The 26,206-nt window shown below is 41.9% G+C and overlaps 1 protein-coding gene across 4 annotated transcripts; it reads left to right on the top strand.

The window, feature by feature from the left end:
- Window positions 1-4,355: 4,355 nt before the first annotated feature.
- LOC106576584 (zinc finger protein 624) lies at window positions 4,356-22,518 on the top strand. Of its 4 annotated transcripts, none has more exons than XR_006760178.1 (12): window positions 4,356-4,608; window positions 5,370-5,569; window positions 6,104-6,205; window positions 8,784-8,879; window positions 11,312-11,422; window positions 11,565-11,688; window positions 19,027-19,229; window positions 19,506-19,604; window positions 19,709-19,804; window positions 20,015-20,051; window positions 20,207-20,330; window positions 20,830-20,985. XR_006760178.1 is itself a non-coding variant. In XM_014153819.2 (12 exons), the coding sequence occupies exons 1-12, from the start codon at window positions 4,581-4,583 to the stop codon at window positions 21,012-21,014; spliced, it is 1,479 nt and encodes a 492-aa protein (XP_014009294.1). In that variant the 5' UTR covers window positions 4,356-4,580; the 3' UTR covers window positions 21,015-22,518. The 4 variants fall into 4 exon arrangements, 3 of the variants coding, with proteins under 3 accessions (XP_014009294.1, XP_014009292.2, XP_014009293.2); XM_014153819.2 differs by having other exon boundaries at window positions 19,941-20,051; window positions 20,830-22,518; XM_014153817.2 differs by lacking the exons at window positions 19,027-19,229; window positions 19,506-19,604; window positions 19,709-19,804; ... (1 more) ...; window positions 20,207-20,330; window positions 20,830-20,985 and adding an exon at window positions 11,905-15,072.
- Window positions 22,519-26,206: the final 3,688 nt, after the last annotated feature.

The following is a 26,206-nucleotide window of genomic DNA, read 5'->3' as shown; positions in this document are numbered from 1 at the left end:
TATTCTCAGCTTCTGAACTAACTTGTCAATATGCTTTCTAAAGACAGTTTTTCATCTACCCAGATATGTGTAAGCAGGGACGGATCAACATGGACACCATCCAAAGTACATATGCTTAAATCAGAGTTATTTTTATGCTATGAGACAATGTGTATGTAGGGTAACTGACAAACCATAACCATAATTCCAATGATTTTCATACACTATGCTTACAATCACTTTATTTACAGAACTTCACATAACAGAGATCAACATAGTTGTATTTAGTAAATGCACATAAATGTTGTTCTACTGATTCATGTCTCCTGTTAATAAAGCATGTTAATGACGATTTTTAGGAGTGTTTAATAATAATGTATTATCATTTTTTTGTTTGTGCTCAATATGTCACAGTTGTCGTAAGGAGAGGACCAAAACGCAGCAGGGACATGTATACTCATCTTCTTTATTGACAGGAAAATAAGGAAAAAACCAAACAAACACGTATATAAAAAATAACTAAATGACAAAATAACAGTCTTGAAGGCAACACAGCAATCCAAGAACAACTGTTGCCGGATACTCTGGACTGCACACTGTTGCCGGATACTCTGGACTGCACACTGTTGCCAGATACTCTGGACTGCACACTGTTGCCGGATACTCTGGACTGCACACTGTTGCCAGATACTCTGGACTGCACACTTTTGCCGGCTGGTAGAGGAGAAACCAGGCTGGAGACATGCACCCTAGGGCTAGTGCGGGAAGCAGGAACCGGCCGAGAGGAACTACTATTACGCACTGGAAGCCTGATGCGTGGTGCTGGTACTGGACGTGCCAGTTTAGGTACACGCACCTCAGGGCTAGTGCGGGGAGCAGGAATAGGACGGGTTTGGACTGGGATTATGCACTGGAAGCCTGGTGCGTGTTGCTGGCTTAGGATGTGCCAGATTGGAGACACGCACCTCAAGGCTAGTGCGTGGAGCGGGAAACACTGGACCGTAGAGGCGTACTGGCGGTCTCGAGCGCAGAACTGGCATCGCCCTTACTGGCTGGATGCCCACTTCCCCCCGGCAAATGCAGGGCGCTGGTACTGCGTGTACCGGCCTGAAAATACCCGGCCTCTTCACAGCACCCATCACCCCGAAGCACGGGACCTGTCCAGTCACTGATTGTTTGGGAAAGGTACGGGGATTTGGCCTGGGGCTCAATCCTCGCCCAGCCAAACTACCCGTGTGCCTCCCAAAAAAATATTATTGGGGCTGCCTCTCAGACTCCCTTAACTCCTCCATAGCCCTGGAAATTCTTATCCTCATCTCAGCCCATGTCTCCCGATATTCCACCTGTTGCCGCTCCTTCCTCCGCTGCTTGGTCCATGTTTGGTGGGAGATTGTGTCACAACTGTCGTAAGGAGAGGACCAAAACACAGCAGGGACATGTATACTCATCTTCTTTATTGACGGGAAAATAAGGAAAAAAAAAAAAAACACGTATACAAAAATAACAAAACGATGAACGACAAAATAACAGTCTTGAAGGCAACACAGCAATCCAAGAACAATCTCCCACAAACACTTAACCAAACACATACCCATATATAGGACTCTCAATCAGAGGCGATCACTGAGTCTGAGGTGCCAACAGAGCTCCTTAAACTTGACCCCAATAAACCATCTGGGTCAGATGGTTTAGACCCTTTCTTCTTTAAGGTTGCTGCCCCTATCATTGCCAAGCCTATCTCTGACCTTTTTAACCTCTCTCCTCTCTGGAGAGGTTCCCATTGCTTGAAAGGCAGCCACGGTGCAATCTTTATTTAAAGAGGAGATCAAGCTGATCCTAACGTTATAGGCCAATTTCTATTTTGCCCTGTTTATCAAAAGTGTTGGAAAAACTTGTCAATAATCAACTGACTGGCTTTCTTGATGTCTATAGTATTCTCTCTGGTATGCAATCTGGTTTCTGCTCAGGTTATGGATGTGTCACTGCAACTTTAAAGGTCCTAAATGATGCCACCATTGCCCTTTATTCTAAGCAATGTTGTGCTGCTATTTTTATTGACTTAGCCAAAGCTTTTGATACGGTAGACCATTCCATTCTTGTGGGCTGGCTAAGGAGTATTGGTGTCTTTGGCCTGGTTTGCTAACTACCTCTCTCAAAGAGTGCAGTGTATAAAGTCAAAACATCTGTTGTCTCAGCCACTGCCTGTCACCAAGGGAGTACCCCAAGGCTCAATCCTAGGCTCCACGCTCTTCTCAATTTACATCAACAACATAGCTCAGGCAGTAGGAAGCTCTCTCATCCATTTATATGCAGATGATACAGTCTTATACTCAGCTGGCCCCTCCCTGGGTTTTGTGTTAAATGCTCTACAACAAAGCTTTCTTAGCATCCAACAAGCTTTCTCTACCCTTAACCTTGTTCTGAACACCTCCAAAACAAAGGTAATGTGGTTTGGTAAGAAGAATCCTCCTCTCCCCACCGGTGTGATTACTACCTCTGAGGGTTTAGAGCTTGAGGTAGTCACCGGATAGAAGTACTTGGGAGTATGGCTAGACGGTTACACTGTCCTTCTCTCAGCACATATCAACGCTGCTGCCTAAGGTTAAATCTAGACATGGTTTCCTCTATCGTAATCGCTCCTCGTTTACCCCAGCTGCCAAACTAACCCTGATTCAGATGACCATCCTACCCATGCTAGATTACGGAGACGTAATTTATAGATCGGCAGGTAAGGGTGCTCTCGAGCGGTTAGATGTTCTTTACCATTCGGCCATCAGATTTGCCACCAATGCTCTTTATAGGACACAATACTGCACTCTATACTCCTCTGTAAACTGGTCATCTTTGTATACCTGTCGCAAGACCCACTGGTTGATGCTTATTGATAAAACCCTCTTAGGCCGCACTCCCCCATCTGGGATACCTACTGCAGCCCTCATCCTCCACATACAACACCCGTTCTGCCAGTCACATTCTGTTTAAGGTCCCCAAAGCATCCATGGGTCACTCCTCTTTTCAGTTTGCTGCAGCTAGAGACTGGAACGAGCTGCAAAAAACACTCAAACTGGACAGTTTTATCTCCATCTCTTCAAGCAAAGACTCAATCATGGACACTCTTACTGACAGTTGTGGATGCTTCGCGTGATGTATTGTTTTCTCTACTTTCTTGCCCTTTATGCTGTTGTCTGTGCCCAATAATGTTTGTACCATGTTTTGTACTGCTACCATGTGGTGCTGCTGCCATGTTGTGTTGCTACCATGTCGTTGTCATGTGTTGCTGCCATGTTATGTGGTTGTCTTAGGTCTCTCTTTATGTAGTTCTATCGTGTTGTGTGTTTTGTTCTATATTTTCTTATATTATTTATTTATTTATTTTTAATCCCATGCCCCCGTCCCCGCAGGAGGCCTTTTGTCTTTTGGTAGGCCGTCATTGTAAATAAGAATTTGTTCTTAACTGACTTGCCTAGTTAAATAAAGGTAAAAATAAATAAATAAATAAAATAATTTGTTCTTAACTGACCTGCCCAAAATAAAATAAAAAGTGGAGACAGGTTAAAGAAGGATTTTTAAGCCTTGATACATTGAGACATGGATTGTGTATGTGTGCAAGTCAGTGGGTGAATGACCAAGACAAAAGATTTAAGTGCCTTTGAACAGGGTATTGTTGTAGGTGCCAGGCGCACCGGTTTGTGTCGAGAACTGCAACGCTGCTGGGTTTTTCATGCTCAACAGTTCCCTGTGTGTATCAAGAATGGTCCACCACCCAAAGGACATCCAGCCAACTTTACACAACTGCGGAAAGCATTGGAGTCAATTGAGGCTGTTCTGAGGACAAAAGGGTGAGGAACCTCCATCCATCATGTGGGTCTAGGGTTGTCAACATCTCACCCCAGCCTTCCCTGTTCCTCTAAAGGTCATCACCCTCTCTCAACCCCAGCCTTCATTTATCCTCTCTGCCTCAGTGGCCAGCTGCCTGTCTCTGGCTCTCTGCCTTACACAATGTCACCCAGCCCTGACCTGCTGCACCGCGTTGATGCTCCTATTTACAGTGCACTTACGAGAATTGTACCACACTGTGCCACCACTGTCAATCGACAATAATAGTAATAGCTTAATACGGACACAGGGTGGTGCTATAATGTCAGAATTCATCGTCGTCATCATTATGAGGGCCTTCAAAAAAAATTGTATGAAAATTGTATGAAGACGTAATAATGACAATTGCCATTTACATTACATATAAACATGCACACTTGTCCTACTACATATGGGCTTTGCATGAGCTATTCTTACACTTTTTCATCGACTTTTTAAATGAATTTAGTGTAATAAATATGATGTAGCGGTAGTATGAACACGCCCATTAAAATACAGAACAAAGGCATAGCAGTAGGTAGTAGTTTGCGATGTAATAAGTGTAATATTGTGAAAAACAAGAAAACCCGGAAACTGATGGAAACAACTTCCGTTCCTCACTGCCTGAATGGAATGAAGAGAGAACGGCGACTCTTAGACCGGGAAGTGGGGCATCTAAATCATATCTAGCTAGCTAACTTTTCAAGTATACGTTAGCTTCCTGTTGACTATTGTATGAGGCCGAGATGCAAAGTCAGGATCCATGCGAAAATTGTAAGTTAACGATAGAAATTGTTAACACATTTGTTAACGTAGCTAACGTTAGCTAGGTTTGGTGTGCGTTCGATGTTCAACATGGCGTATGCCGTATCTTGCCCTATGATCCCGCCCTGCCTGAAATGTAGTCTAGGCTAGCTGAAATGGTGGCACTGGCAAGTCCACGGATCTGCAATATCGATATGTCTAGACCGTTTCGAAATCGTTCATGACTTTATTTAACTCTATATCGTAAAATCAGCAGTTGCTTCATCCATTGTTGTACTTATTAATGATATTTACCCATTGTTTCTTGAAAAATACAACCTGTATGCCTCATGAGCTAAGTTCTACTGTCGTACCCAATGATGTATATAAACCATTGGTCGTACCCCATCATAACCCAAAATATAAGCTTGTTTTATTACAATGTTTGTCAACAATGTAATTGTAAACAAACACTACATAGTCTCAAAACATGACTAAAACTATAATTTTGATATCATGGATAGCTATTTCTATTTGAGTGGTTACATTTCTCCAGCCCCGTCCCTTAACTTTTTACCTTAACATGGGTGGAGAGTCGGGACTCCGCTTTGTCATTGTTTCTACTGCTGGTGGCTGCTTTAAATATATCATTAACATAACATATATTTTTAGTAACGTTAGCCTAAAGTGTATTAACTTTTTAGCTAGAGCTAGCAACCTAGGTCCTATGAATGCACGCGCCTAGTCAGGGTAACCGTGTGTCGGCTAACAATTTATTTTCCTATTTTTAGGTCCTCTTCTTCTTCCCTCTCTGCGTCTCTTCATTCCACCACTGCGGCTTGTCTCTGCAGCCATGTGGCAAGTGGTTCAACGAGGAGACGTTCAAGATTATGGGATGCTGGAGGAGTTTGTCACCATGGTTACAGAGATTGTGCCAGAGCTATGGAGTTGCAGTCAGAGGGCCCAACTCCTCCTGGGGCTTAGAGCAAGGGTAAGAGATTGGGTTCATAATGGGGAAAATAAACATGCAACAAGATGATAATGGTTGTCCTAGCCTTTAGCCCAAACATAGACCTAGAACTCCTACATATCCCACATAGACCTCGAACTCCTACGTATCCTACATAGACCTCGAACTCCTACATATCCTACATAGACCTAGAACTCCTACATATCCTACACAGACCTTGAACTCCTACACAGACCTTGAACATGTTTCATCCACCTTTAGATGCAGATATTTATAGTTATCATAGTAAACACCACAATGCACCCTGGGGCTACCCGAGCCTTTAGCTCTGACCAGATAGTGTAGACAGTTGACTCTGGCCTTACAACGATCTGGTAATGGTAATTGACTGAGATGAAGACCCTGACGTTGATTAACTCAATTGAATACTGACATTGGGCCTTATCTAGGCTATCTTTCATTTTCTCAAAATGTATCCCAATGAGAACAGAGCAGTGCCTAGGAAGTTTTGGGTTGACCTTTGACCGACTACTGACTGGCCATTTGTCATTTCAGCTGGTTCTGGAGTTGTGTCGCACTGAGCAGACATTAGACCTCACGAATATTCAAAAACACCTGGACAGGATCCGATCCCTCACATCCACTGGGGAAGCAGAGGTGAGTATCTTTCAAAGAGGGATTGGAGGTGAAGAACACATGCCTATGTCAGTGGGCACACTCACTGATGTTCACTGATGGGTAAATCCATTTGAATTCAATCACTTTTTGACAACAATCCTTTTAAATTGAACGAAACCTTCCATGCATATTTGTTCATTGTAGAAGTGCTCAGAAAGTGACCTGAATGCCAAAACATTCAAAAGATAAAGGTATACCCGACCATACCATGACATCATGTCTTCATCACTAAAAAAGATAACCAGTTGAGATTGATATCATTGAAAAACGAGCAGACAGTGTTTTCAAACGATTTTATAGTTTCTTTAAAAACTTTTATTTTAATTTTTTTATAATCATTGTCATTTTTTAACCTTAAATGTAAATGATCTAAAAACACTTAAACTCAGATTCTTTTCATATTTGCATATGTTGTAGCTCAGACCCTATTTTACATCAACTGAAGTTTTTGTGTTGAACCTGCAATCGGTTGAGACACAACGTACTCTTAAATACAGGGTGTCATGTTGTCGCTGATAAATGTACTAAAATGGGAATCAAATTGAAATGTCTACTTTCAAATGGTACCACAAAAATGTATGTAGGTCCACACATTAGAGAATGTTGACTAGAATGAAATATCTGTTGTTTTAAATGATACTATCAATCCTTCATAGGAAACATATTGAAATCATAGAAATATGGATAATAGACATGACCATTTTAAGTTGACATTTGACAGTGGGTGGACTTGCGGGCATCTTTGTGGTAGAAAATTAAAAGTAAACATTTCCATTCAATTAAAATAATGGTGTACCAGCTAACTTGCAGTGGTCTGGGGGGATTGGCACATTCTATACATTCTATTTCTATGATTGAAATGACACCCACCCTTTATTCAAGAGCATGTTGTGTCTCAACCGATGGCGGGCTCAACACAAAAACCTCAGATGATGTATTGACGGCAGGTAGCCTAGTGGTTAGAGCGTTGGGCCAGTAACCGAACTGTTGCTAGATCGAATCCCCGAGCTGATAAGGTACAAATCTGTCCTTCTGCCCCTGAACAAGGCAGTTAACCCACTGTTCCTAAGCCGTCATTGTAAATAAGAATTTGTTCTTAACTGACTTGCCAGGTTAAATAAAAGGTTTAAACTATAACATATGGGAATATGAAACAAATCTGAGATTACTTGTTTTTAGATCACTGACGTTAAAGGTTAATAAATGTCATAATTTGTGTGTGTGTGTGTGTGTGTGTGTGTGTGTGTGTGTGTGTGTGTACCAGCTAACTTGCAATTGAGACATGGATTGTGTATGTGTGCAACTCAGTGGGTGAATGACCAAGAGAAAGATTTAAGTGCCTTTGAACAGGGTATTGTTGTAGGTGCCAGGCGCACCGGTTTGTGTCGAGAACTGCAACGCTGCTGGGTTTTTCATGCTCAACAGTTCCCTGTGTGTATCAAGAATGGTCCACCACCCAAAGGACATCCAGCCAACTTTACACAACTGCGGAAAGCATTGGAGTCAATTGAGGCTGTTCTGAGGGCAAAAGGGTGAGGACCCTCCATCCATCATGTGGGTCTAGGGTTGTCAACATCTCACCCCAGCCTTCCCTGTTCCTCTAAAGGTCATCACCCTCTCTCAACCCCAGCCTCCATTTATCCTCTCTGCCTCAGTGACCAGCTGCCTGTCTCTGGCTCTCTGCCTTACACAATGTCACCCAGCCCTGACCCGCTGCACCGCGTTGATGCTCCTATTTACAGTGCACTTACGAGAATTGTACCACCCTGTGCCACCACTGTCAATCGACAATAATAGTAATAGCTTAATACGGACACAGGGTGGTGCTATAATGTCAGAATTCATCGTCGTCATCATTATGAGGGCCTTCAAAAAAATTGTATAAAGATGTAATAATGACAATTGCCATTTACATTACATATAAACATGCACACTTGTCCTACTACATATGGGCTTTGCATGAGCTATTCTTACACTTTTTCATCGACTTTTTAAATGAATTTAGTCTAATAAATATGATGTAGCGGTAGTATGAACACACCCATTAAAATACAGAACAAAGGCATAGCAGTAGGTAGTAGTTTGAGATGTAATAAGTGTAATAAGTGTAATATTGTGAAAAACAAATATATATATATATATATATATATATATATATATAAAAATGACAACCTTTCTTGTAACCGTTTATCTTTTCCAGTGACGAAGACATGGATGTCTCATGGTATGGTGGGGTATGCAAAATGGGTCAACTTTAAGCACCTTTACCTCCTGAATGTTTTGGCATTCCGGTACAAAAAGTAACTTTCTGACCACTTCTTCCGTGGGTAAATATGTATGGAATGTTTTATTTAAATCAAAACAGATGCTGTCAAAAAGTAATTGAATTCAAATGGATTTAACCTGATGTGCCCCCAGCTGGCTGGACAATCATCTTTAGGACCAATGCAAACTCCACCCACCCGTGTCACCAGGCGGTACCAAACCAACCAGACAGTATTGTGTGATTTGAGTTGTAAGCTTCAATGATGTAATAGTTGTGCATGTTTTGTTGCAGTCAAATGATGCAGAGGTGCAATTATCTGAATCAAACTTTGTGGAGCTGGTTGAATCTCTGCTGAAAGACCCAAGTGAAAGGGAGAACTTCTACCAGGTTCGTTTCTCCATTTACAGTTGAAGTAGGAAGTTTACATACACTTAGGTTGGAGTCATTAAAACCCGTTTTTAAACCACTGCACAAATTTCTAGTTAACAAACTATAGTTTTGGCAAGTCGGTTAGGACATCTACTTTGTGCATGACCCAACTAATATTTCCAACAATTGTTTACAGACAGATTATTTCACTTATCACAATTCCAGTGGGTCAGATGTTTACATACACTAAGTTGACTGTGCCTTTAAACAGCATTGGAAATTCCAGAAAATGATGTCATGGCTTTAGAAGCTTCTGATAGGCTAATTGACATCATTTGAGTCAATTGGAGGGGTACCTTTGGATGTATTTCAAGGCCTACCTTCAAACTCAGTGCCTCTTTGCTTGACATCATGGGAAAATCAAGAGAAATCAGCCAAGACCTCAGGTTCATCCTTGCTTCATCCTTGGGAGCAATCAGGTTCATCCTTGGGAGCAATTTCCAAACGCCTGAAGGTACCACGTTCATCTGTACAAACAATAGTACGCAAGTATAAACACCATGGGACCACGCAGCCGTCATACCGCTCAGGAAGGAGATGCGTTCTGTCTCCTAGAGATGAACGTACTTTGGTGTGAAAAGTGCAAATCAATCCCAGAACAACAGCAAAGGACCTTGTGAAGATGCTGGAGGAAACAGGTACAAAAGTATCTATATCCACAGTAAAACGAGTCCTATATCGACATAACCTGAATGGCTGCTCAGCAAGGAAGAAGCCACTGCTCCAAAACCGCCATAAAAAAGCCAGACTACGGTTTGCAACTGCACATGGGACAAAGATGTTACTTTTTGGAGAAAGGTTCTCTGGTCTTCCCTGTGGCTCAGTTGGTAGAGCATGGTGTTTGCAACGCCAGCATGGTGTGTGCAACGCCAGGGTTGTTGGTTCGATTCCCACGGGGGGCCAGTACAAAAAAATGAAATGAAATGTATGCATTCACTACTGTTAGTCGCTCTGGATACTAAAATGTAAAAATGTGGTCTGATGAAACAAAAATAGAACTGTTTGGCCATAATGACCATTGTTACGTTTGGAGGAAAATGGGGGAGGCTTGCAAGCCTCGAACACCATCCCAACCATGAAGCACGGGGGTGGCAGCATCATGTTGTGGGGGTGCTTTGCTGCAGGAGGGACTGGTGCACTTCAGAAAATAGATGGCATCATGAGGTAGGAAAATTATGTGGATATATTGAAGCAACATCTCAAGACATCAGTCAGGAAGTTAAAGCTTGGTGGCAAATGGGTCTTCAAATGGACCATGACCCCAAGCATACTTCCAAAGTTGTGGCTTAAGGACAACAAAGCCAAGGTATTGGAGTGGCCATCACAAAGCCCTGACCAAGGAGGCCTACAAACCTGACTCAGTTACACCAGCTCTGTCAGGAAGAATGGGCCAAAATTCACCCAACATATTGTGGGAAGCTTGTGGAAGGCTACCCAAAATGTTTGACTCAAGTTAAACAATTTAAAGGCAATGCTACCAAACACTCAATTAGTATATGTAAACTTCTGACCCACTGGGAATGTGATGAAAGAAATAAAAGCTGAAATAAATCATTCTCTCTACTATTATTCTGACATTTCACATTCTTAGAATAAAGTGGTGATCCTAACTGACCTAAGACAGGGAATTTTTACTTGGATTAAATGTCAGGAATTGTGAAAAGCTGAGTTTAAATGTATTTGGCTAAGGTGTATGTAAACTTCCGACTTCAACTGTAGACTTCGCTCCATTTAGTCTTCGCTACAGTTAGAAACTAGCCTGGTAGCAGATCTGCTTGTGCCTACTCCATTGTCAATGTTTGGCCTCACAATTCCATAAGGATGCCCATGATTTTGGAATGTGATGTTCGACGAGCAGGGGTCCACATACTTTTGGTCATGTGTGGCTCAGTTGGTAGAGCATGGTGTTGGCAACGCCAGGGTTGTGGGTTCGATTCCCATGGGGGGCCAGTACGGGGGAAAAAATGTATGAAATGTATGCATTCACTACTGTAAGTCGCTCTGGATAAGAGCGTCTGCTAAATTACTAAAATGTAAATGTAAATGAGTTGGCAAGAAAGCAGAAACAGACTAGCACCCAGGCTAGTTAGAACTCTGAGGGGCTGTGTTTTTATATTCTACATGTTACATCCATGCACAAGACTGCATCTACAGTAAATTAAAGTACAATATTTATATGTTTGAGTCCTTCTCATTCACACATACTGTCTCTCCACCTCCAGGTGTTTGTGGTTTAGTGATGATTTCTTTATAGATCAAACAAAAGGCTAAAACGTTCTGCTTTAGGATGTTGAAGTGACTGTATGATGCTCTAAGACCAAAGGTAATATCAGTACACATTTTAGCCAAATTATGGACATTAATTATTACATTAATTTATTCTCTCCTAGGACGTGTTCCCTGTGGAATTTGGGCCCAAGTATGACACTGCAATACAGATGCTGATGTTAGAATTCCTTTCCAGATTTGAGAAGTTACTTCCCATACCAGACCTTGAACAGGTAATAAGAATGAATAACACCTTTATCTAATTAGCTTGGGAAATTAGAAGTCAAGAATCAATATGTTCATGTTTAAGAAACTGTGTGTTGGACATGAGTATGTAGTTGTTAATGCTTTTAAACCATGTTCCTCTCTCTGAAGACTGCCTCCTTGTTAAATGCTGTCCCCTCTGCCCTGGAGAAATGTTTACAATTTGTACCTGACCCCATACAATTGAGGACCCTGCTCCAGTACCACAGAAAACATGGACATTTGGACTCCATCCGTAAGTATCATACAGATTTATAGAGGATCCATGGCTTGGATTGGTTCTGCAAAAATGGCAAATGATGAGTGTCGGGTAGAGTAATTATGTATAGGAAATATATTATTGGTTATGTTTGTCTGGTAATAGTTTATATTTGAGGCATTGATATAATTATCATATGCTGTTCAATTTAACCTTCATTTTTTTCATTGTCTCCCTCTTTTGCATAAAAAGGAACTCCATCATCCTTTGGTGACTGCATCCTCTCCTCTCTGTCTCTTCCTCCATATGTGCAAGTGGTGACTGCCCCACATGTAGCCTCAGATACACAATCAGAAAGCATGAATTTGGAGGGAATGGAAGCAAGAGAGTTGTTGGAGAATCGGACAAAGGAAATCGATGTACTAGTCCCAGCAGATGAAGTTAGAAGATACATAATTACTGAGCCAGATTACAGTATGGACATGGAGTCTGCCGTTGGGGAAATTGACAATCAAGCTGTCACTGGCTTGAATTTACTCAGACCATCACATTTTCAACAATTAAAACGAAGCAAAAGGCTGCAGATTAAGAATTTTTTTTCAAAACGACGGAAACCTCGAAAGATCGATTCCTCCGTGCGTGCAATCAAACAGCCATCATCCAAGGTGCGCGTCTCCCCCAAAGGACGAAAACCACGAAAGACTGATTCTTCCAGGCATGCAATCAAACAGCCATCATCCTCCAAGTGTCGGCCCTCCCCAAAGAAGTCATGCAAAAGAGGCCCATTCAGTAAGACATGTGAAGTGTGTGGGAAGACTTTCACTCGAGTCACAGCCATGAAAAGACATCAGCTAACCCACACTGGAGATCTCAAGTTTAAGTGTCTCATGTGTGAAAAAAGCTTCAGGGATGGTCATAATCTGAAGAGACACCAGAAGCGAGTTTGTGAAAAGGAGCTAAACATGTTGGATGAAGATAAAAATGAGGAAGAGATGCCACAACCCTCAACTAGCAAATCTGAGATCACATCACTCCTCAAGACTCCCTCTCCACCAGGGCCATCTCATCAAGGAACTCTGGACACTATCACATCCTCTAACACATGCTCTGTGTGTGGGAGGTATTTTGCTCGTACTTCAAGCTTGGTGAGGCACATGAGCTCCCACTCAAAAGAGCGTCCATTTGGGTGTGTCAATTGTGATAAGAGATTCAAGTATTCGTACGATTTGAAAAAACACCAGAGAGAATTGTGTCAGAAAATGACCCAGGGAGATTTGTGTCAGGATGTTGGTCAGAACATGGCACAACAAAAGAGTGGCCCGGAACCAGAGAAGGTTTTTCTTGCCACTGCAGAGAATCGAACCCAGATAGATTCCAAAACCTGTTATGTCTGTGGTAAGATTTTGACTTGTACCTCACAGATGGAAAGGCACTTGAAATCTCACTCAAAGGCACGTCCCTTTAATTGTGCTATTTGTGAGAGAAGTTTTAAGTACAAAGATACCTTGAAGAAACATCAGGAAATCCTTGGCCACGAGGGCATCCTAGAAGACTTGGGTCAGAGTGTGGACCAGCAAGAAGTGGAAGTTAACACAGAGAGTTGCATCAGCCATCTCACTACCAAGGAAAACGACACTGGGACCCTTATCATGGCTGCTACTTCAGTGCCGACTCTCAAAGAACCCAAACCATGCACTGTGTGTGGGAAGATTTTTAACCGTGCTTCAGTTATGGCTATTCATATGAGATCCCATTCAGATGAGCGTCCTTATCAATGTGGTAACTGTGAACAGCGCTTCAAGTACATGCACAATCTGAATCAACACCAGAGATATATCTGTAAGGTGAACCGAGAAGAGTCCTCTCAGATGGTAAACCAGCACCAAGAGGAGTCTAGTGAACTGCTGGCTGTTAAGGCTAATACCCCAGCGACATCTACCGGGCAACTACAACTGGTTCACTGGTGTAAAAAATGTGGAAAGAGTTTCGATGACATCTGTAATTTGAAGCAACACCAGGAAAGTTCATGCAAAGAGGAAAAAATAAAGGTGGTCTTCAAATGTGAAAAAAGAAAGGTTGTCTTCAAATGTGATGATTGTGGGAAGGACTTCAAAGGTTCATCATCCCTAAGGACACACAAGCGAATTCACAACCCATTCTATTGCTCTGATTGTGGAAGGGTCCTCCCAAACTCCATTGCCTTTGACAGACACAAGCTGATGCAGCACAAGGAAATCCAGTGTACCATGTGTGAGAAGACCTTTACCCTGTTGGGGCGTCTGAGAGATCACTATCTGCATCAACATAAATTCACAGGACCATACCCCTGCTCTCAATGTGAGAAAACTTTTACCCAGTTAAGATACCTTGTTGAACATGAGAGAGTTCACTCAGGAGAGTACCCTTACCAGTGCTCTGTTTGTCAAGCAAAGTTCAATAAAGCAAATTCTCTAACAATACACAGTAGGAAGCACACAGGAGAAAAGCCGTTCCTGTGCTGGCAGTGTGGAAAGAGCTACAAGGATCGTGGAAACCTGTCAATGCATATGGGGACTCACTCAGAGGAGAAGCCCTTTTCTTGTTCGCAGTGTGACATGACTTATCGGACAAAGATTCAGCTGAATACACACATTGAACAAGTTCATGAGGGGGTGAGATATACCTGTGCAGTCTGTGGGAAGCAGTTTTTGAAAGCAGTGTCATTGATAAGACATGAACTCACTCACACGGGGGAAAGACCATGGTCATGCTCCTATTGCACAAAAACCTTCATCACTGCCAATGAAAGGAGATTGCATGAAAGATACCATACTGGTGAGCGACCATACAAATGCCAAGACTGTGGAAAGTCCTTCGTACAGTTATGTTTCCTGAAATCACACCAACGACTTCACACAGGAGAGAAGCCATTTGCATGCAGCGTTTGTGACAAACGTTTCAGATTAAATTACCATAGGCAAAGACACGAGCAAACCCATACAGGAAAACAGAAGCCACATGTGTGTGCGGAATGTGGGTTAGCTTTCGCTCAAAGAAAGCGCCTGACTGAACACCAATGCACTCACTCCTTGAGTTAAAAAGTACTTTTTTAAAACTCTAATGTTCCTTTGTATTGTTATTCATTTTAAGACAGTACATTGGGGAAAGTAGTGAGGGAGACAAATTAGGGGCACAGACAGAAAGAAGGGCAGAGAAGGGGCTTGAACCCTTGTAGTGTACTATAAATAAAAACACAGGTTTAACACCTCAGGTTTGAATTAATATTCTATTTTTCAGCTTTGTTTCATAATTCCGTGGATAATTTCAATAGCTAATTTGTAGTATGTACAGTAAAGGATGAAACGTGTAAAATGTTATTCTGAAATAACCACAACATTGCATTTTATGATTATGGCAATAATAAAAGAGGACATGAAAATATCCATGTGTGTATTCACATTTGTAACTTTTGGAAAATATACACTTCATAGAGAAGTCAACCAATGCTTGCAAAAATATCTGTTAAACTGGAACAAAATTATTAATTACGTTTGATTTTACTGCAAGGTAGGCTAATCCATGGAAAGGTCCTTTGCAGGAAGGGTATCTGGCATAAAGGCTATTGACATTTTTATTTTACAGTTTCATGATATTTACGCACTTCCCGTTGGGTTTTCTTAATTGTAATAATTATCAAAGGGTATGGCTAACCTATAGTAAGAGTTCCAATATGGCAAACCAAGTCAGTAACTGAATTTGCTGGCAAATATGTCTTTCTAATAATGTACAACTTCACGGGGATTTGTTATTCAGAAATTGGTGGGCGGTAAACGCAACCGGAAATTGAACGGACTAAATTCACTGTCACACTGCTACTGAAGATAAGGTTTAAAACTTGCAAGCCTTTTAACGTAGAAATCATAGCTGTCACACTTAGCAACATTTCATGTTTTTGGGGTGAATATGGTATGAGGACGAGATGGACGAGAATCCTGACGAAAATGGTATTGTGGATTTTGTTAACTTGGTGTGCTTGATGTTCAACATTGCGTATCCTTGCTAAATTTGCATTTGTCGTTCTGCTAGTAATGGGAGGACTAGTATTTCAGAATCACCCACTTATGTTTTGTAAGGGATAGCCTGTTATTAAATAATAATTTATTTGATTTGTGTAGTTATTCAGCGCGCTTTGCATTGTAGAAGGACATAGAGACCTAACTTTACCTTGACAAGAATGCATTGTTTTTACCCCAAATAAGTAATCTGTCTTTTTAAACATATTCTCAACTAATCGGGTGCGCTTTGTTGGTTTGTGCATGCAGTTCGCACGTTTGGGGCATCACCATAGGTTTCATTGTCTGTTGTTTGAAATCTGCTACATTTTAATAAATATTTTAAATATGTATTTGAAGCAGCTCTGTATTATGTTAAATTTAACTTTTGAATCTGTTCAGTTTTCAATCAGGGTTGCGGCTCATATCAATTTCTTTAGCCCCGCATTGTATGTAGATGCTGAGATTGGGCTCCTTGGGACGTCCTTACCCTTTCTTCATTACGTTTCAATTTAAATGGGGTGACGTCAGAGTTGGACGTCCGAAGGGTCCCTTTTATACTGAACAAAACTTTAAACGCAACATGTGACGTTATAGTGTTGGTCCCATGTTTCATGAGCTGAAATAAAGGATCCCAGAAATGTCCGATATGCACAAAAATCTTACTTCTCTCAAATGTTGTGCACATATTTGTTTTCATCCCTGTTAATGAGCATTTCTTCTTTGCCAAGATAATCTGACCACATGACAGGTGGGGCATATCAAGAAGCTGATTAAACAGCATGATCATTAGACAGGTGCACCTTGTGCTGGGGACAATAAAAGGCCACTTTAAATGTTAAGTTTTGTCACACAACACAATGCCACAGATGTCTTAAGTTGAGAGGGAGTGTGCAATTGACATGCTGACTCCAGGAATGTCCACCAGAGCTGTTGCCAGACAATTTAATGTTTATATCTTTACCATAAGCCGCCTCCAACGACATCTGATGATGGCGCCGGAGTGGACGGCTGCCGTCTTATCGGGTCTTAACCAACCATGCTAAAAAAAAATTGCGTTCTTCATAACTTGTTTTGTACATAACGTTGCTGCTACCGTCTCTTATGACCGAAAAGAGCTTCTGGACATCAGAACTGAGATTACTCACCTCAGATTAGACGAAAGGTTTTTCTAAAATGAGTCGGATGAGAGAGATATACTACAGACACCTGACCAGACCCAGATCCCCGTCATTCGCTGGAAACATTTTTGCGGAAAAAGACCAGGGTGCCTTGTGAGGATCAGGCGACAAGTCTCTAATTTGCCATTGCCTTCCGTCATTTACATTTACGTCATTTAGCAGACGCTCTTATCCAGAGCGACTTACAAATTGGTCCTGCTAGCTAACGTTCAATTGGTGGAAAATAAATGGGATGAACTGAAAGCACGAATATCCTACCAACGGGACATTAAAGACTGTAATATCTTATGTTTCACCGAGTCGTGGCTGAATGACGACATTAAGAACATACAGCTGGCGGGTTATGCACTCTATCGGCAGGTTAGAACAGCAGCCTTTGGTAAGACACGGGGCGGGGCCTATGCATATATGTAAACAACAGCTGGTGCATGATATCTCACCTGAGGTAGAGTATCTCATGATAAGCTGTAGACCACACTATCTACCTAGAGAGTTTTCATCTGCCGATGTAAGACCTTTAAACAGGTCAACATTCACAAGGCCGCAGGGCCAGACGGATTACCAGGACGTGTACTCCGAGCATGCGCTGACCAACTGGCAAGTGTCTTCACTGACATTTTTCAACCTCTCCCTGACTGAGTCTGTAATACCAACATGTTTCAAGCAGACCACCATAGTCCCTGTGCCCAAGAACACTTAGGTAACCTGCCTAAATGACTACCGACCCATAGCACTCATGTCTGTAACCATGAAATGCTTTGAAAGGCTGGTCATGGCTCAATTCAAAACCATAATCCAAGAAACCATAGACCCACTCCAATTTGTATACCGCACCAATAGATCCACAGATGATGCAATCTCTATTGCACTCCACGCTGCCCGTTCACACCTAGACAAAAGGAACACCTATGTGAGAGTGCTATTCATTGACTACAGCTCAGCGTTCAACACCGTAGTGCCTTCCAAGCTCATCACTAAACTAAGGACCCTGGGACTAAACACCTCCCTCTGCAACTGGATCGTGGACTTCCTGACGGGCCGCCCCCAGGTAGTAAGGGTAGGTAACAACACATCCGCTACGCTGATCCTCAACACGGGGTCCCCTCGGGTGCGTGCTCAGTCCCCTCCTGTACTCCCTATTCACTCATGACTGCACGGCTAGGCACGACTCCAACGCCGTCATTAAGATTGCTGATGACACAACAGTGGTAGGCCTGATCACCGACAACGATTAGACAGCCAATGGGGAGGAGGTCAGAGACCTGACCGTGTGGCACAAGGACAACAACCTCTCCCTCAACATGATCAAGACAAAAGAGATGATCGTGGACTACAGAAAAAGGAGGACCAAGCACGCCCCCATTCTCAGCGGCAGGGTTGTAGTGGAGCAGGTTAGGAGCTTCAAGTTTCTTGGCATCCACATCACCAACACACTAACATGGTCCAAGCACACCAAGAAAGTCGTGAAGGGGGCATGACAAAACCTATTCCCCATCAGGTGACTGAAAAGATTTGGCATGGGTCCTCAGATCCTCAAAAGGTTTTACAGCGGCACCTTCGAGAGCATCTTGATGGGTTGAATCACTGCCTGTGCCTTGCGGTCGGCCTCCTACAGTGGGTAGTGCGTACGGCCCAGTACATCACCATGGGCAAAGCTTCCTGCCATCCAGGACCTCTATACCAGGCGTTGTCAGAGGAAGGCCTCCAGCCACCCTTTTCTCTCTGCTACTGCACGGCTTCTACACCTGCGGGATCGTCTGAGACCAGCCACCCAGACAGCTGATGAAACTGAGAAGTATTTATGTCTGTAATAAAGCCCTTTTGTGGAGAAAAACGAAGTCTGATTGGCTGGGCCTGGCTTCCAATTGGGTGGGCCTATGCCCTCCTGCGACCCTGCCCAGTCATGTGAAATCCATAAATTAGAACCTAATGAATTTATTTAAATCGATTCATTTTCTTATATGAACTGTAACTCAGTGAAATCGTTGAAATTGTATGTTGTTTTTATTTTTTTGTTCAGTATAGCATTTCCCCTTCTAACTATACCTAGGTTCTATGAATGTGTACACCTGGTCAAGATGACTGTACAGTGCAGTGGGATAACTTCTTAGCTAGCAAGACATCTGGGTGGCTTTGTTTACAAATTATTTTCCTATTTTTAGGTCCCCCTCTTCTTCTTCCCTCTCTGCGTCTCTTCATTCCACCACTGCGGCTTGTCTCTGCAGCCATGTGGCAAGTGGTTCAGCGAGGAGATGTTCAAGATTATGGGATGCTGGAGGAGTTTGTCACCACGGTGACCGACATTGTGCCAGAGCTTTTGAGTTGCAGTCAGAGGGCCCAACTCATTCTGGGGCTTCGAGCAAGGGTAAGAGATTGGGTTCAGAATGGGGAAAATAAACATGCAACAAGATCATTGAGGTTAGTCTCTGACAACAATATTGTTGACTCTAGCATAAAACACCCAGCTGTTAAACATTGACTGAGATGAAGACCCTGACACTGGTTTGTCAAATACTGCCGTTGGCCCTTAGCCTACCTATCTATCATTTTCTCCAAATGTGTCCCAATGAGAACAGAGCAATGCCTATGAAGCGTGTGGTTGACCTTTGTTCTACTCCTGACTGGTCATCTGTAATTTTAGATGGTTCTGGAGTTGTGTCGTACTGAGCAGACAGCAGACCAAGACATTCAGCAACACCTGGACAGGATCCGAAGCCTCATATCCACTGGGGAAGCAGAGGTGAGTATCTTTCTGGGAGGGAGCAAAGACCAATGTCACTCAAAGTATTCTGTCATTGAGTTGTAAAATGTGATTATTTAACTGTTGTACGTGTTTTGTTGCAGTCAGGTGATGCAGAGGTGGAATTATCTGAATCAAACTTTGTGGAGCTGGTTGAATCTCTGCTGAAAGACCCAAGTGAAAGGGAGAACTTTTACCAGGTTTGTTTTGCTCTTATATGGTAGGAAAGTATAAAAGTTTTACTGGTCTAGGTTTTAGTGGCCTAGTTTTATATTGTTTCAAACCAATATAAATATAGATATTATTGGCATTTTAGGTTAATTTATTCTCTCCTAGGACGTGTTCCCTGTGGAATTTGGGCCCAAGTATGACACTGCAATACAGATGCTGATGTTAGAATTCCTTTCCAGATTTGAGAAGTTACTTCCTATACCAGACCTTGAACAGGTAATAAGAATGAATAACACCTGTATCTAATTAGCTTGGGGAATTAGAAGTCAAGAATACCAATCAGTAATATTTTTCACTTTTAAACAAAGAAACTCAGTGTGACATGAGTTTGTAGTTGTTAATGCTTTTAAACCATGTTCCTCTCTCTCAAGACGGCGTCCTTGTTAAATGCTGTCCCATCTGCCCTGGATAAATGTGTACAGTTTGTACCTGACCCCATACAATTGAGGACCCTGCTCCAGTACCACAGAAAACTTGGACATTTGGACTCCATCCGTAAGTATCATAGTGTTATAGATTGGTTGTGCCAAAATTTCAATTATAAACGGGGTAGTTTGGATCTTGGATGCTGATTGGTTGATACCGCATTTCAGCCATGTGTATATCAAACAATTTGCCACAGTTATGATGTATAAATACTTCTTTACTGCTCTAATTACGTTGGTAACCAGTTTATATTAGCATTAAGGCACCTCTGTTTTTTGGGGGTGTATGGCCAATATACTACTGCTAAGGGCTGTATACAGGCACTCCACATTGCGTCGTGCTTAAGAACAGCCCTTAGCCGTGGTATATTGGCCATATACCACACCCCCTCGGCCTTATTACTTGAATGACTTGTGTCAAGTAGAACAAATATTACTTTTATCTGTAAAAGTTTATATTTGAGGTATTGACATAATTTGCATGTATGATGTTAGTCAACTACTATCGCAAAAAAAGTGTATTCACAGTTTAACTTTTTTTTCATTGTCTCCCTCTTTTGCATAAAAAGGAACTTCATCGTCCTTTGGTGACTGCATCCTCTCCTCTGTCTCTTCCTCCATACGTGCAAGTGGTGACTGCCCCAGATGTAGACTCAGATACACAATCAGAAGGCATGAATTTGGAGGGAATGGAAGCAAGCGAGTTGTTGGAGAATCAGACAAAGGAAATCGATGTACTAGTCCCAGCAGATGAAGTTAGAAGATGCATAATTACTGAGCAGGATTATGGTATGGACATGGAGTCTGCTGTTGGGGAAATTGACAATCAAGCTGTCACTGGCTTGAATTTACTCAGACCATCATATTTTCAACAATTAAAACGAAGCAAAAGGCTGCAGATTAAAGAAATGTGTTCAAAAGGTAGAAAACCTCAAAAGACTGGGCTTGCAAACAGACAGCCATCATCCTCCAAGGTGTGTCCTTCCCCAAAGAATTCATGCAGAAGAGGCCCATTCAATAAGGCATGTGAAGTGTGTGGAAAGACTTTCACTTGGGTCGCAGCCATGAAAAGGCATCAGCTAACCCACACTGAAAATCTCAAGTTTAAGTGCCACAAATGTGAAAAATTCTTCTTGGATGGTCATAATCTGAAGAGACACCAGAGGCGAGTTTGTGAAAAGGAGCTAAACGTGTTGAATGAAGATAAAAATGAGGAAGAGATCCCACAACCCTCAACTAGCAAACCTCAGATCACATCACTCCTCAAGACTCCCTCTCCACCAGGGCCATCTCATCAAGGAACTCTGGACACTATCACATCCTCTAACACATGCTCTGTGTGTGGGAGGTTTTTTACTCGTACTTCAAGCTTGGTGAGGCACATGAGCTCCCACTCAAAAGAGCATCCATTTAGGTGTGTCAATTGTGGTAAGAGATTCAAGTATTCATATGATTTTAGAAAACACCAGAGAGAATTGTGTCAGAAAGTGACCCAGGGAGTTTTGTGTCAGGATGTTGGTCAGAACATGGCACAACAAAAGAGTGGCCCGGAACCAGAGAAGGTTTTTCTTGCCACTGCAGAGAATCGAACCCAGATAGATTCCAAAACCTGTTATGTCTGTGGTAAGATTTTGACTTGTACCTCACAGATGGAAAGGCACTTGAAATCTCACTCAAAGGCACGTCCCTTTCATTGTGCTATTTGTGAGAGAAGTTTTAAGTACAAAGACTCTTTGAAGAAACATCAGGAAATCCTTGGACACGAGGGCATCCTAGAAGACGTTGGCCTGAGTGTGGACCATCAACAAGTGGACGTTAACACAGAGAGTTGCAGCAGCCCTCTCACTACCAAGGAAAACTACACTGAGCCCCTTATCAAGGCTTTTACTCCAGCACCGACTGCCAAAGAACATGCATGCACTGTGTGTGGGAAGATTTTGGACTGTGCTTCTCATTTAGCTACTCATATGAGATCCCATTCAGTGGAGCGTCCTTATCAATGTGTCAACTGTGAGCAGCGTTTTAAGTACAAGCAAAGTTTTAATCAACACCAGAGATATATCTGTAAGGTGAACCAAGAAGAGTCCTCTCAGATGGTAAACCAGCACCAAGAGGAGTCTAGTGAACTGCTGGCTGTTAAGGCTAATACCCCAGAGACATCTACCAGTCAACTACAACTGGTTCACTGGTGTAAAAAATGTGGAAAGAGTTTCGATGACATCTGTAATTTGAAGCAACACCAAGAAAGTTCATGCAAAGAGGAAAAGAGAAAGGTGGTCTTCCAATGTGAAAAAAGAAAGGTTGTCTTCAAATGTGATGATTGTGGGAAGGACTTCAAAGGTTCATCATCCCTAAGGACACACAAGCGAATTCACAACCCATTCTATTGCTCTGATTGTGGAAGGGTCCTCCCAAACTCCATTGCCTTTGACAGACACAAGCTGATGCAGCACAAGGAAATCCAGTGTACCATGTGTGAGAAGACCTTTACCCTGTTGGGGCGTCTGAGAGAACACTATCTGCATCAACATAAATTCACAGGACCATACCCCTGCTCTCAATGTGAGAAAACCTTCACTCAGTTATCATACCTTGTCATCCATGAGAGGGTTCATTCAGGAGAGTACCTGTACCAGTGCTCTGTTTGTCAAGCAAAGTTCAATTCAGCAAATTCTCTAACAATACACAGTAGGAAGCACACAGGAGAAAAGCCGTTCCTGTGCTGGCAGTGTGGAAAGAGCTTCAAGGCTGCTGGAGAACTGTCAGTGCATATGGGGACTCACTCAGAGGAGAGACCATTTTCCTGTTCGCAGTGTGACATGTCCTACAGAACAAAACTTCAGCTGAATTCACACATTGAACAAGTTCATGAGGGGGTGAGATACCCTTGTACAATCTGTGGGAAGCAGTTTTACAAAGCAGTGTCATTGAAAAGACATGAACTCACTCACACAGGAGAAAGACCATTTCCATGCTCCTATTGCACAAAAACCTTCATCACTGCCAATGAAAAAAGGCTGCATGAAAGATACCATACTGGTGAGAGACCATACAAATGCCAAGACTGTGGAAAGTCTTTCATTCAGTCAGGTTACCTGAAATCACACCGACGTCTTCACACAGGAGAGAAGCCATTTGTATGTAGCTTTTGTGATAAAAGTTTCAGATTATCTTATCATAGGTTAAAACACGAGCGAACCCATACCAGAAAAAATAAGCCACATGTGTGTGGAGAATGTGGGTTAGCTTTCGCTCAAAAAAAGCGCCTGACTGAACACCTATGCACTCACCCCGTGAATTAAAATGGAAGGTTTTTTTGGAACTCATGTTCCTTTGTATTGTTATTAATTTTAAGACAGTACAGCAGGGAAAGTAGGGGCACAGACAGAAGGGCAGAGAAGGAGTTTGAACCCTCGTCACCAGGCAGGTATATGTGGACCGGAGTCAAAAGCATTACCACTCTGGCATTTGAGTTCTTGTTTTGTGTGTGTGTGTGTGTGTGTGTGTGTATGTATGTGTATATTAACACCTTCTGCTTTTAATAGTTTTTTGTTTGTTGTTCATTTCATATTTTTTTCATAATTCCCTATATAATTTCAATAGCCAAATTGTAATGTAAACTGTTATTCTCAAATAACTACACATTGCATTTTCTGACAATAGCAATAATAAAGGACATGAAAATGTCTGATTTAAAAACGTGTGTATTCACATTCATATCTTGCACAGATTCACTTCATACATTTCTGCAAGCATTGGTTGAATTTTGTATCTGTTGGTGCTGACATCTTCAGGACAGGAATACCGGTTTACTTAACGGAGGAATAAACACACATGTTCATCATTGGTGTTTTAACCAGAACGGGGGAAAATGCACTTTATTTATTTTCGCACATGCGCAGTCATACATCTCTCATAGGGCATGACTGTACCAGTGTAAGAACACAACTCAACAACATATTAGTCCACATGCCAACAGTATCAGTCATATTTGTATCATTCAGGTCAACATCACTGGTCCTCAAATGTCCCAGTGACACTGGAACAAAATTATTAATGACGTTTGATTTAACTGGAAGGTAGGCTAATCCATAGAAAGGTCCTTTTGGAGGAAGGGTGTTTTTTCGGGCATATTGGCTATTTTACATTTTTATCCAAAAGCTTAATCGAGAAATAATTCATCCAAGGTTGGAATATTTGTGACATGTTGGCCTTACTCAGGCCTTCTTTAAACCACTATAACTGTCTCCGCAGGGCAATCAATTACTTTGGGCACGTGAGAGTCAGCAACATGACAGCATACACGAACAGCACAAATGACATACTCAAACAAATGCAACACCATGAATGCTCGAGTGGATCACGTTTGTTAAATCAGTGACCAACCTTTCAAACTGTGTTGCATTGTGGGGATAAACATTTTCCGACATGCGTCTACATGTGGACTGCATGAACTTTGCTACAACCATGTGATCAAAAGTCACGAAATTTCGACTGGTCGACTTCAATTTTCTGCAGTTGCTCCTCACCAGCTGCAATTTGCAGCCATCGCCTGCGTTGTGGGAGGCTCTAATGTCCTTAAAAAAAATACTATCAGGTTTTTCCCACCGGTACCATGGTATTTTCCTGCTAAAAAAACGTGATATAAAAATACTAGCTACCATGGAAGAAAAATGAAAAATGGTAGTACAATTCAAAAAATACCATGGTTTTGTACTAGTAGCATGTTGTAAAACAAAAGCATGGTAGTTGTTTACAGTGAATTATGATGGTTTGTGCACCACCGTTTTCCGGGTAAAGTGGCCAAAATCGAAGTAATTTATGATACTCGCATAATGCAACATTGACTACTATAGAAGCTCTGAAATGGCTAAGCATAAACCTAGTACCCTCTTAAACCCCTTTAGCTCATTGTGAAAAACCACAACACACATGGTCTAGTAGTGTACCCTCTTAAACCTTGGGAGCTGGATAGAGTATGGTGAAAAGAATGACAGGAGTCGGAAACTATTTAAAATAGTACATCTGGTAAGTTAACTTCTCTCTTCAATACATTTTTCAGTTTGCTCTCTCATTCAACTGAATTGGCTACTCTTATACAATTCTAAATAGCCAACATACTAAAAATATATTTTTTAAAGGTATTAATTATATTATTTAATAGATTCTCAACATATCCCTAAAACAGCCATTTACAATGTTTCACTTTGTTACACTCCGCAAGAACGTTCGTTGATCCTGTCGCCATGACTACGACAGGCTAGCTTGACTGGAGCGAACTTTAGCCGACTTCTATGTTAACGGGTTTTTATAAATTAATTAAACTATCAAAACATAAAATTAACAACAATTATATAACTACACTCCGTTTAACTTGGTGTTTCCTATCCTATGGTTTACAACTCGCTCACCATGATGATAACGTTTAAAATATTTCCTTTATCTGGTGCCTCATCAATTGTCTTGAATTGACTAACTGACCAGGCAGGCTAGCGCGAGAGCCGCTGTAAGAGAGCGCGTGAAGCAACCGCTAGAGCGAGCGGCTCCCTCTGCGGGCTGAAACGAGCACAACGCCCCTTGACTATAAATACTAAATTATTACACAATGCCAAAGATCTACCATATATCTCACTTTCTCCCACATTTCAGGTTGGAAACACAGGGAACCCAAACATGAGCAAAATACGGTACTATTAAAACAAAAAGTATTACCCCTTTTTTCATAGCAACTATTTTCCTTTTTCTTTGATGTTTCAGATAACTAGGACCAACAAGTAGCCTGCCTCTGACTATCAGAAACTTGCCCATACTGGTATATCAATTCATCAATATGCCAACCAACCTCTTTTCACATTGGGGGGTTTATTTATTTATGCATTATATAGCCATTGTACCATGGTAACGCACACTTAATAAAGATAGTACCATATATCATTTTTGGTACCA

The sequence above is a fragment of the Salmo salar genome, chromosome ssa17 (genome assembly GCF_905237065.1).
Source record: "Salmo salar chromosome ssa17, Ssal_v3.1, whole genome shotgun sequence".
Lineage (NCBI taxonomy): Eukaryota > Metazoa > Chordata > Actinopteri > Salmoniformes > Salmonidae > Salmo > Salmo salar.
Note: the sequence above shows the minus strand (reverse complement) of the source record. Positions and strands in the feature narration are given on the sequence as shown.

Excerpts from the sequence above, each read along its gene's own strand:
- LOC106576584 (XM_014153817.2), top strand. The coding sequence starts at position 4,581 with ATGCAAAGTCAGGATCCATGCGAAAATT. Across the intron at positions 5,570-6,103 it reads TCCTGGGGCTTAGAGCAAGG|CTGGTTCTGGAGTTGTGTCG; the intron begins GTAAGAGATTGG and ends TTGTCATTTCAG. Across the intron at positions 11,689-11,904 it reads TGGACATTTGGACTCCATCC|GAACTCCATCATCCTTTGGT; the intron begins GTAAGTATCATA and ends TTGCATAAAAAG.